Source organism: Punica granatum, chromosome 8 (assembly GCF_007655135.1).
Source record: "Punica granatum isolate Tunisia-2019 chromosome 8, ASM765513v2, whole genome shotgun sequence".
Lineage (NCBI taxonomy): Eukaryota > Viridiplantae > Streptophyta > Magnoliopsida > Myrtales > Lythraceae > Punica > Punica granatum.
In genome coordinates this window covers 26671894-26684430 of record NC_045134.1, presented here as the reverse complement: position 1 = coordinate 26684430, position 12537 = coordinate 26671894, and the positions used below count along the sequence as shown (strand labels likewise).

The following is a 12537-nucleotide window of genomic DNA, read 5'->3' as shown; positions in this document are numbered from 1 at the left end:
TTCTGGAATCTCATTATAGTGGAAAGCATTGAAGGATAAGCAATCTTTCAGTTGATTATGGAACTCATGATTAATTCAATCAGTGCCCTATTCACTAACAAAATTGCATTTTATTATTTAATATTTACTGGTGCTTTGATTTTTTTTTTGTTATTATTATTATTTTTTTTATGTTTTATGAGGTAAGGGGATAAAATTGAATGGAGAATTTTTTTTTTCCAATGAAATTATAATGCGTATATATTTTATCGATTGTAATGTAATTGCTCCTTATTCGAAAATCAATTATTTTTTCTGATCTATAAATTTTCCACCAGCCTATCGGTAGAGGTAATATAGTGCAAGCACGTGCATGGATGGCTTCCCCAAATACAATTACCCGAGAGAACAAAAACGAAAACATGATTTTAATACATTTTAACTCTGATGATGAGAAGATGAAATTGGATATATCTTAACATAATTTTCCATCCTAATAATTTTTTAAACACCTTTTATATGGGGGAAGGGTAATTCCTCTTGTCTCTTACCTTTGCTTAATCTTTACTTCTCGTGTCTTCTTCTACCAAACCCACGTTCAAGTCCACCGATAATTATTTCATATCCGAATTTTTTTCACACGTAATTTCCCTCATAATCATGCATCAGAAAAAGACCTTGAACCAGCGAAATCTAAAATAAAATACGCATGCACTCAAACGATTTTATATGCAGTTTCAGCTAAGCATACGTTAATTTTCTTAAAAAATGAAGAAGCATAATTTAGATGACCAACTAAATAGACCAAATAACTGCAATAGATTAAAAACAATTAAATTCTATGAATTACTTACGTAGCTAAGGCCTGCACATAGCTTAATGTTCAATTTTCTAATGTATTATGAAAAGATTAACAATTAATTAAAGATGGTTACGACCCATTAAAAATATTGCACCCATTGACAGGAGTTGACCACGCGCCATGGGAGCTGCGCTGAGCTTCTTCTTCTTCTTCTTGCCTCCATTCTTAACGGCACCTACTCCATTAAAGCTCTCTCTGCTGTCCCCTCTCTCTATGTGCAATTTCTGGGATTAATAAATGCTCCCAACAGCAACAGCAGTAACAAGTTGTCTCATTTCCCAAGCTATAGAGCTTCTGCAATGAAATTTAACAGTGACGGGCAATGAGTGAGAATCATGTGATCTTCCACCTCCCGTAAAAGCCACCATTAATTTCCTCAGCCGAGGAAACTGACTGAAACAACCCCATCTCAATTCTCGTCTCTCTGAGCTGAGCTGAGGAGGAGTTTCTTCAATTTTTCTTTTTTGTTCTTATCTTTAGATATTTCCTTTTGTGGGGTTCCTTTCTTTCCTTCCTTTTCCGTTTCCCGATGGCTGCAAGTGCTTCGAGGTTCATCAAGTGCGTGACAGTGGGCGATGGGGCTGTGGGGAAGACCTGCATGCTCATATGCTACACCAGCAACAAGTTCCCTACCGTAAATGACCTTCCTCTTTCTCCTTCTTCAAGATATCTCATTCTCATCTGGGGTTCTGCTTTGCTCCGTCACTGTTGCTAAATTTAGTGCCTTTTCCTCGTTTTCTCGGATAGTTTGAGGTGTTTCTGTTTCTGGGTTTTGCTTGCTGTTGCTGTCTGTATATATGTCAACTCTGAAGCTTTTGAAGAACTTCCAGCTAAAAATGCCCCCTTTTTTTTCACGTACGAAAGCGAAAATGTGAAACTAGGAATTCACCAGAATCAGCTCTTTCTGATGTGTTCATGTCTACCTATGCAACTTTCAGTAAATTACTGATCATTTGTGTATTTCGAGGTGTTTCTGCTTCTGGGTCTTGCTGTTGCTAACTGTGTTTGCCGACTCTGCTGCTTCCTGGAGAAGCTTTAGAACGACTTCCAACAAAAAATGCCTTCCTTTTCTTCTGTGACAATGAAAATGTGAAACTGGGAATTCGCCAGGACCGGATGATTCTCCGTGGAACTTTCAGTAAATTACTGATCATTGGATTAGATAAATGGGATTTGTTTGAAGATGGTTGATTTCATGATTTATAAACATTGATCTCTCTGTGCGCTTTTCCTTTGTTTCTCTAATAGTTTTCTCTTAGCGCTGACCAGGATTACGTACCAACAGTTTTTGATAACTTTAGCGCCAATGTAATAGTCGAAGGCACCACAGTCAATCTTGGACTTTGGGACACAGCTGGTATGACCTTCGTTTCTCTAAACGTGATCGAAAGCATTAGTAAGGCCAATATTTTGAATTTGAAGTATAATAACAAGGCAAACAAGAGGTAGAGAGATCTGAGTGGGGGGTCTTCTGCTCTGGTTTCAGGAGCAAATCTTAGTCGTATGCAACAAACTGCTGTTACGGTAGCTTAATTATGTTGAATATGTTTGGTGATGATATGTATAGGTCAAGAGGATTACAATAGATTGAGGCCCCTGAGCTACAGAGGGGCAGATGTCTTTGTACTGGCTTTCTCATTGGTCAGCCGTGCCAGCTACGAGAATATAATGAAAAAGGTGGGACTGCTAGACTTGTACTTGGTTTCTTGGTTCGATGAATTCTTGGGGATAAAGAGGTGTACCATGTTAATGATATTGTCTTGTGGCCAGTGGATCCCTGAGCTCCAGCACTATGCTCCTGGAATCCCTGTTGTCCTGGTGGGAACCAAATCAGGTGCGTCAAAAGATCCATAGAACAGATGGTTTATTAACAGCCCTGCTATTGGTTCTATTGGCATTTCTTGCTTCCATTTGGATATTCCAATGTTTCATCTTAGTATTTTCAAATTCTCTTTTCTACTTTTCCTTTTACTAGCTTATTGCCCATTCCTGCTGGGAATGCACTCTGAGCTGATCTGGTTAATGGTGGCTCGTGGGAATTGTCGTTAATTAGCTGATACGAACTGCTACACACTGCACATGCTATTTGATTAAGCTCTGTTATCAATTATATCAGACGGTGTGCCTTGTTTTCATAGATGTCCTAATTCAAGGATTCAGCTCTTTGAACTGCGGCACGATTTAACAGCCATATCCCATATACTTCTGAATTAACCACCTGCTTCATTCAGTGAGCTAGAACAGTGGAGCATGTTGTCTCCCACCAATTTGTTGCTTTCATCCTCTCATCATATATATTGCAACCAACCCGATGCTAATTTTGACTGTCTCCGCATGCCATTATTTTGATTTGTAGATCTTCGTGAGGACAAGCACTTCTTGGCAGATCACCCAGGACTGGTCCCTGTAACCACTGCCCAGGTTTTTCCATTTTTCCTTCTCTTTCCATTTTAATCTCCTTTGAACTTTTCCTCTACATCTTGTTTGCATGTTATTTGCAAGTTATGTCACTCATTGCTGCTAACGGTGATGGCTCTTATGTTAATCATGTCAGGGCGAAGAACTGCATAAACAAATTGGGGCTGCCTACTATATAGAGTGCAGCTCGAAAACTCAGCAGGTGCCTTAAGTCAATCTTTTGTTTCACTAACCGAATTCAACTGACTCAAAGTTGTCAGTCGAAGACTTTATCTTAAGCCTGAGAAATGTTACCTATGTGCGAAAGTTGCAGAGGGCAGAAAAATATATCCATCTGGTATATCCACATTGTAACTGTTTTCTTTATCGCAGAATGTGAAGGCAGTCTTCGATGCTGCAATTAAGGTTGTCATCAAACCCCCACAAAGAGAAAAGGAAAGGAAGAAGAAGCCCCGTCGAGGATGTCTACTGTAAGTAACGTTGCTCTTGCACTAAAGCACTCACAGTGAGAGTGAGTTGTGACGAGTTTGGATTCTGGAACCATGCGCGAGTTTTTTCAATTTCAATTAGTTTGAAGTCGATCATCGTCCCAACAGTTCAATCATAAAACAAATTCTGCTGAAAATATTATTGGCAATCTGCATACAGAGTAATTCCGTTCTACCATAAAACTGTGGGTGAATATTTTGGTTTAACCTTTGCATATGTTTGAATGACAGAAACGTCTTCTGCGGAAGGAGCCTTGTGTGCTACAAGTGAACACCACCGACTATCGACAATAGCATGTCATCAAGTCTCTGAAGATCGATTCATTTTACATTCAGTTATACACAGTATCTGCTCCGTAGATAGCTTTCTAGCTACACAGCTTTTCTAAAACTGACTTGTAGCGTTGATTACGTCCTTGCTCTGATATTTATGAGACAGATCTTTTATATTACTCCAGCTCTGGAAATCTCGAGTCTCCTGCTCGAATCTCATTTACACCAGATAAAGAAACTGGAAACTTGCGCGTTCAACTGAGAGGAGAGAATAAATAGCCGGTAAACCAGGAGAAAGAACCAATGATCGAAGTTTCGTGTTATCGTAAATTGTTTTTTCTGTTTTTTTTTTTGGGTGTGTTTTAGAGTTAATTCATATGTTTATCCATCTTTCTCTGCATCTTCAGTTACGGTGCATAGGCAATCTTTGTCCATATATTCTGTCGTAACCGAGCTTCTTTTTCCAAAGAAAAAGAAAATGTTGCGTCCAAGTTCATCAAATGGATGAGAAAGGATAATGAGATTAGTGATTTCATGTTTGTATTTAGGAGAGTTTCCAATAAACCAAATGACGAAAAGGGCAAAAAGTCGCGGGATTTTACAGAATGAAGCACCTGAACATTTTCATTATGCAAGAAAAGGGCACAAGAGAATAAGCAGTGCCTGATGAAGACAACCTCAAAAGGACCTAAAATAACAGCGGGACATAATATGAACCTTAAAAACCCAAAGCTCCTGCAGAGACGGCTCCAGCAGAATGCATCTCCGGCCCCACATTCCCACCGTCAGAAAGCATCGACAGACGATGACGATTCGGTTCAGTTCCATTAAACCTTGCAAAGGTTCCATTGCTTTTGAAGTACGAGCGATGCAAATCCCTTTCCTTTTTCCCCTTTCCTTTTTCCCCTTCCGTTGGTATAAAAATATATACAAAGGGAAGATATGTATCCGCAGCCCCTCAGAACAAGTCTATAACTGGTACGAATATTCTTCGAGACGTTCTTCCTGGCTTGGACGAAATTGACATCGACTACAGATCAGAGTTAGATGATGACCTCCTCGAGTTAGCCCAACCCCAAAATCTGAAGAACGAGAAGAGAGCCTCATCAATCACTCTATAAGGAAATGGCAAGGTTCACATGTTTTCCGACCGAAACTTCACGAGTCCTCACCTCAGTTTGCAGAACCGCGAGCTCTAAAGATTGTCTTCATCCTTCCCTGTTTTCTACCATCAATGTCCCCCTCTTCCGCATCAAATTGAGAAAGGTCAACGAAAACAAGCCACCTAAAGGAAACATGGAACAATGATCTATGAGTTACAGGTTCCCGAAATCCTCTCCCCCCATATTTTGAAGAAAACGAGTAAAGGAGGATAATATCTAGCCGATAGGATATTGTAGATCAACTCAAATTAGAATATCATAGACGTAGAAGGCTTACAGTCTCCATAAGGAGTGCAGGATGGGGATTTTACTGTTGCCACGAGGATTGTCTGTATCCATCCCACCGTCCCTCAGGCTCTTTCCTCTTAAGCAGCCCACTGCTTACTTGATACATCCTTGCTTGCTCCTCAGCTAGCGATTGCGGGCCAGCAATAGACAGCTGCCTCAGTCCAAGAGGAGACGTCTCATCTCGGCCTTCCAATTCAGGGCCACCAGGCCCGGTATTAAGGTCCAGTCCTTGCCTGCTCCATTTCTTATTGCTCTCGATGGCACTGTTTCCACTTCCATCTGAGAGGTTAACTGCGTAGGGCCTAGAAAACTGGGATGCGACTGTCCCAGCAGGTCCCACAAGCTGCGAATGTACAGGAGGGAACCCTAGCCTTCCTCCAGAAGATGGATCCACATATGTTGTTGCATTACCCGAAAGAGTTGCTGATGGTAAAGGAAAGCTGGTCCCAAAAGGGAAGATGGAGTACTGAAATGGAGCAGATGGGAAAGGCACGGCTGGTGAAGATGAGAGTACAGGCCCTCCGTACATCTCTGTGTTGAACGGGATACCACCACCAGTGGAAGGCCCCAGCATTCTCGGTGGGCCCCCACCAGCAACGATAGGGTAAGATTGCTCCCCTCGATCGGACAAGATCGACGGAACTGTTACAGATGAATAAGTGCTTGCAGGATGAAACCAAGTCGAAAAATTTCCCACCTCAGCACTATTCACCCGAAGCCCATGAACAGGTTGCTGATGAGAAAACACGTTAATCCTCTGTTGCTGTTGGCCTGATGTTGATGGTTCAGCAGCATCAATTACAGGTCCATCATTCAAGTCAAAGTCTCGACATGCAACCGCATTTGGTTTACGCCTGTTGCTTGTCGAGTAGTTCACACTATCAGTAGGAGCCTCATCGACACGATTTAAATCAAGACCGAGCCCCCCAGAGGTACGAGGGGGTACAGAACCCGCCATCTCCTGATGTGCCTTCTCAAAGTTACTCCTGGAGTTGTACAATGAAGATGTCTCAAGAGAATACTGAGGAGCTGCATCCTCATTGATTCTCTCGTCAGGAACATTCAAGTCAAAATCCAAGAGAGGACGATTCTGTCTTCCCGAAGAAATGTCAGGAGAATGAGTGGTATATGCAGAAACAGTTGGCATCTCTGTGATCTTTCTGGGTTCAGCTGGGCGAAAAGCGCTCGTGGCCGCTGATCCCTTCCACCCAATTTCCACTTTGGCCCTCAATAGATCATCAGTGGGAACAAATGGTCCTTTTGCAGCTGCAGCAGCCACAGCAATCGGAGCAGAAAGACCTGCTGATGGTGAAGAGGAAGCAACGGGCATTGGGCTAATCAAAGGAACAGCAGCAGCTGAAGATGCAGGAGGATTGAAGTTAACAGATCCACCATATTTCCCATCCTCAGTGCTGAATCCCTCGTTCAAGTCAAACTCCAATTTCGTGTCTCCATCTGATGGCCTTGCAATAGAAGCATGGGCACTAGATAAATTGCATTTCTCCATCTCATCGGCTTCTTTGCTGCTTGGGACATCACATCCTCTAGACTCCCCTCTCGCATCCATGTATTGTCCATTAAGGTCAGTTGACGGCTCAGAAAGAGCTCCACCAACCTTTTTTTCAGAAGCTGCTTCGCTTTCCACATGTTTTTCAATGCCTGAAGCAGGTCCTGCAACAGTCTGAACACCCAAAGCTATCGAAGGATCAGGTTTCTCATTCTGCTTACTTTTATTTACAGCATCCTTTTCACTCACCTCTGCTGCCTTAAGTCCATCAACAGTCTTCATATCTTGCTCATAAGTCGGCTTGCATAGGATCATCAGAGTTGGCTTTTCTTCCACCTGCCCTTGATCATCTAAATCTTTCTCCGGTTTCCCACCTTCCTTTCCAGACATAGTTCCCACTTCAGCAGCTTCTTCTGATTTAACAGCCAAACTATCGTTGATGACTCTACCTTCAGGCAAGATTGAAGTATCAACCTTAACTTTTTCATCTATGGTGCCATCTAAATGTGATCCCTCCAGTGATGCACTCTCCTTGGACTCTTTCCCTTCTTCAGAGTAAATGCCTGCCTCGGAGATAGAAGCAGCTACTGCTAAATCATTTCTGACCTTGTTGCTCCCAGAAGATGGAGCTGCAGTTTGATCGCCATTTACACTGGAAGAATTCAGACGCACATCCTGTGCTTCACCAGCTCGCTCATCAATACATAAGGGGTAGGTTTTACCATCTCCTTTGCTGGACATAAGAGCAGAACCCTCAAAATGGTCTCTCTGAGCACACTCACTAACCAAGCCTTTAGAAGCATCATCATTTCGTAAATAGCTATCTTGAGACACTGGTTTAACTTCCAGATCATTGGCTTTGCAAGAAGGCTCCATTGACGAAGGGTCTCCATGTGGAGAACCATCTGGGGATGCCGGTTCAGACTTGAACATCTCTCCTGCTGCCACACTAGCAAGCAAATGCATTCCAACATCATCTCCAATGGGAACTGGCGCATTAGCTTCGACATAATTGACGCAGCTCTCAATTAAAGCATTCATGGGGCTCAAAGAAGGCTCCAATGCTTTACCAAGTTTCAATGTGTTTCTTGGAGACGATGTAGTACATTTTGATACTACCTGTGTCTTCTTGGTGTTTTCATCAATATTACAATGGTCCTCGCCAAGATCACGATCAAGTGGCCCACATGCAGTCGGAGGATCTCTAAAATCATCCCCCTGCCAAGATTCAACATTTGCATCCGAGGACACATTAGCTTGAGAAGCATCTGCCCTCCCTTCAACAACAGTGCCCAGTTGATCAGGCCTCTCCAAGTGCGCAGGAGAAGAAGGCCTGCTGTTCATCATGGATAAGTCATCAACAGATCCTCCAGCAGCCCGTTGAGCAGGACTACGACTTCTAGTTGGAATCTTAACAATGAATTTGTGACTATTAACTTCAGGAGCCACATCAGCTGCCTTCTCGCTTGTTAATCCAGACTGAGATGCTTTATCTGGAGCGACATTCCTATGCAAGGAAGTGCTTCTGCTTGATCCACTCTCCCGAGCAGATGCAGCTGACACAGGAAAACCATTAACTGATTTCCTATGACGAGAAGCAAGACATGGCACCTTGTTTGAAGAAGCACCAGCAGAGCTCCTTGCGTCTTCCTTCACAGCAGAACCCCCAGCTTTGACATGGTCACCTGAACAAGAGTGGCTGCTGTTGTGAGACGGACTAGAACTGCTGCTTTTCTCATCCCTAGATGTTGTCAAAGGTACATCGCTCAGGCTGCTGCTAATGCGGGGCTGTCCATCTCTTAAGTTAACGTTTGGTGAGGTCTGTGCAGTAGCTAATTTCATTGACCCTTGAAATTGAGATGCAGACTTGGAAGCTGTTTCACCCTGGAGGAGCTTTGCCGGAGCAGCTTTAGAAGCAGAAAGCTGGACAGTGGGGCTCCTAGGGGCACCCTCCGAGGACCCACCAATGTTTTTATTCGCATGAGGGGCTTCAGGAAGACGAGACCTAGCAGAGCCCGAAACAGTCTGATTTGAACTCATCTTGGCATCATTAATATTCATCTCAACTTCGACGCGTTTCTTCCATGTGTCAACTAGACTCCTCGCCTTCTTCTGAATTTCCAGGTTCTTGTGTGTCCGCAAATGATTCACTGACTTTCCAATGTTACACATTTGCAAGGCAGGAAGGTTGACAGGCAGTTTATCCAGAGCACGAAGCAGAACCAAGAGAAACTCCTCGGCCACCTTATCATTATCCTTGAGGCCACTGCTATCACCAGTCTTTCCTTTATGAACATCTTGAAGCCAATCATCCAATATAGACAAACCCCTTATCTGAACAAATCTGCTGAGACAGTCCGACTTTTCTGTTGCAACAATGATGCTTGTAAGCATTGTCCGAGCAGACAAATCTATCTTCCTCTCATTTATCTCGAAGAACATCGCTTGCACTAATCTATCAACTCCTTCTGTATCTACAAGTGGCCCCTTTTCTACTACCTTTGCAATCTCCGATTTCAGCGAGCTTTCGGAACTGGAGCGACCAGAATCACCATCTCCCATTTTCGAAGAACGTTCGCGCTTAACAAGTTCTGTGCCCTGATCCTGGCGCTCCCTTTTTTTCCCTTTGCTTTGAGATGGCAAAGATGCATTATTCTGCAGGCCGTCTGCACCAGGTTTCAAATGTGATGACATTGGACCACTCGTTTGTTTAGGAGATCGACCATTCGGTTGTGCAGAGGCATGCATTTCTATTCGCGTCTTGTATAAAAGCTGTTCTACTTCTTCCTGCAGATTGTGCAGAGAAGGTTAATAACAGGAACTAACAATGAGAAAGAGATAGAAATAAAAAAGTTCTGGACAGCAAGATGATTGGGACTCACATTAAAATGATCTTTGTCAGTTAACCACCATAGACGCCTGTTTGCAATGTCGTACACCCGACGGCAAACGAATGAAGAGATCCCTCGCGGAAGTTCAACACCTTTTGGAAGAAATGCAACTTTACATGGATGGAGCAATGATGCAGCAGGAATCTCATCCTTTTTTAAAGAGTAGAAGATCTCGTTCGGCGCGGCTTCCAACAGGATGCCTTTGCCTAGCTTAACTTCAGTGGGACGGTAGAGCCAATTCACGCCCAACTTCAAGTTCTTCTCTTTAGTTACTGTAACCCGATAAACCAAACCAATGGAAGGCGGTGAATCCTGTGGCAGCTTGAAAAGAGCACAGTCTCCTACACTGATCTTGCGTCCATCCTAGAAAAGAAGATGACAGACACAATGAAGCAGCAGTTTACGGAATGGACAAGATCTTTTTCTCAAACATATAAAGCAAGGCGTTGAATCAATTACAAGGAGAAGTGAAATTACAAAGCCAGCTCCAACAGCTATGTGCCAAGTCATATTTACTCCAAATAACAAAGCAAACTATGACATGGGAAGCAAATATGATTCAGGACACAGTATTCAACAGCCGAAACAAATCCATGTCAGACCGCAAAACCCCAGCTCTCCAAAAGACAGGACCTTACGTCAGCAAATGGATGAATTATTTATAAAAGGCAATAGAACGTCCTGCCTGTCAAGGGCACAGATTTCACCATAAATGCATATACTAGATGTGCGGTCACAATATAAGGTGCAGCTATCAACCATGAGGACAGTACGATACCACATTCAATCTCCACAAGTAAAGACTTCGCGATCCAAATATGTGAAGCATCCCGAGGAGATCTTCTTTAATATCTGATAAAATTTCCTTAATGAAATTAACCGAGATCAACGAACGTAAAAAGAAAAGGTTCAGCTTCAGCCATCCCATGTCATCTAGCCAGAAAGCAAACTGGCTATCGTAAGCTCATACCATCAATCTCGCACAAGAACTAAACCATCTTCTTTAGGAAGGATCAAGCCGGGAGCTGGATAGAAAGTGCACCGTCAAACTTCTGACAAAATTCCAACGACCTTCAGTTAATTCTTTTTGCAATTTAGTCCCCGCGGCGATTATACAGAGCTTCACTTAGATTTTCGGGCGGAATCAGTAGCACACAAGGCAATGGCATTTCCCCCCTTCGAACCCAATACTCATCCTAAATATAATGTCAAGCCTTCTCTCAGATACATATCGTGACCTGCAAATCATTTTCCAAATGAACCGATTCCATATACTCCTCAAAAGTGCGATCACCTCCAAATACTTTATGCAGCCGGGAGCGCATATCAACCAGCTCACCCCGCCCTAATTGTCAAGAGAATAGAGCAACCGCACAAGCTAGCAAATGACAGAACCGTCCGGAAAACAATAGCTGAGCTGAATCATACGTATACACACACACATATATATTATATAATTATATAAGAGGATTAAAAGAAGATTATACCTTGCAAAAGAAACTCGGTGCAGAGGAGGCAGGAGAGGATAAAGAACCTTCAGAGTCACGCGCAGCTCCTAGGCGCGAGGGCGCAGCCGGCATGTGCAGATTCCCGAGTTGCTTACTCCTCTCCTCACCTTCCCTCCCATGCATAGCCTTGCATTCCCCCCAATCTCTTCAATCCCAGCGACTACCATCAATCCTCCGCTGTTCTTTTTCCACGCCCACAGCTCCGAAAACCCCTAATCAAACCCGAGAAGAGAAACCCCACGCCGAATTCGAACGCCGAGGAGACCTAATTACACCACCAGGAAACCCTAGCCACCACCACGGAAGCAACCCAGCCACCAAATTCAGCCCCAGATCGACTGCAACCCGCACGAATTCGAAGCTCAGCTCCGATCTTAGAGAGATAAAGAAGTGAAAACCCGATAATTAGAGAGAGAAACGAAAGAAATCAGAGGGACGCGGGTTCGTAGCGAGAGAGAGAGAGAGAGAGGGAGGGAGACGACGGTGGCAGAATGGAAAAGATGAAATCGGGACTGAGGGGCAGATTGGGTAGTTCGTTACGGGGAGACATAAAGTGACCGGGCGGTGAGGGTTGGTGAAACGAACGCGCGGGTAAGTTCGATTGATTGATGAAAGGAGAAGAACGTGACCGGACTGCATCCAGCGTTGACTGATCTAAACGTGCGTTTGACTTTTGGATTTATTCTATTTTTAATCGCCTAATTGGCCATTAGTGAGCTGATTAAGCAAGCAAGGCGAGATTACCAAACTGCCCCCGTCCAAGGGAAGCTAATTTTTGTCCGGTACCGCCGCAGTCATTTTTCTCTGATCGAGAGAACTGTGCCAAATTTATCCAATTTTTTTTCCGGAGGGCCTCGATCTCTTCGATATTCAGCCGATCAGTCCCTCTTAACTCTATGTTTACATCTTCACGATGACTAGAATGAAAGTAAATGAAAAGTATGGGGGCTAAAGTGAAACTTTCACTTCCCAGTGTCCATAATTGACCGTCTGCGCAAGCGGAGAAGAGGGGGATAGATGAGGTCGGGGGATTCGTCAAAAGTTGGGGACGGATGTTCGAAATCGAGGGTCATAGAAACATATAACGCGAGGAGCTAAAAAGACCAAACCGAAATTATTTCGATATCCTCAAAATTCTAGTGGATCTGACAAATACTTGT

The 12537-nt window shown here is 43.4% G+C and overlaps 2 protein-coding genes across 3 annotated transcripts; one reads left to right on the top strand and one right to left on the bottom strand.

Annotated features, from left to right (window-relative positions):
- Positions 1-992: 992 nt before the first annotated feature.
- Positions 993-4214, top strand: LOC116188370 (rac-like GTP-binding protein 3). The gene is made up of 8 exons (XM_031517677.1): positions 993-1475; positions 2111-2198; positions 2409-2518; positions 2612-2675; positions 3198-3262; positions 3396-3461; positions 3632-3729; positions 3979-4214. Exons 1-8 carry the CDS (start codon positions 1371-1373, stop codon positions 4016-4018), a joined length of 636 nt encoding a protein of 211 aa, XP_031373537.1. The 5' UTR covers positions 993-1370; the 3' UTR covers positions 4019-4214.
- A 309-nt stretch (positions 4215-4523) lies between these two features.
- LOC116188369 lies at positions 4524-11879 on the bottom strand. 2 transcript variants are annotated; one of them, XM_031517674.1, is made up of 6 exons: positions 11357-11494; positions 10648-11214; positions 9861-10232; positions 5461-9765; positions 5193-5305; positions 4524-5102 (listed from the first exon to the last, which is right to left on the bottom strand). In XM_031517674.1, exons 2-4 carry the CDS (start codon positions 10795-10797, stop codon positions 5491-5493), a joined length of 4797 nt encoding a protein of 1598 aa, XP_031373534.1. In that variant the 5' UTR covers positions 10798-11214; positions 11357-11494; the 3' UTR covers positions 4524-5102; positions 5193-5305; positions 5461-5490. The 2 variants fall into 2 exon arrangements, with proteins under 2 accessions (XP_031373534.1, XP_031373535.1); XM_031517675.1 differs by lacking the exon at positions 10648-11214 and having other exon boundaries at positions 11357-11879.
- Positions 11880-12537: the final 658 nt, after the last annotated feature.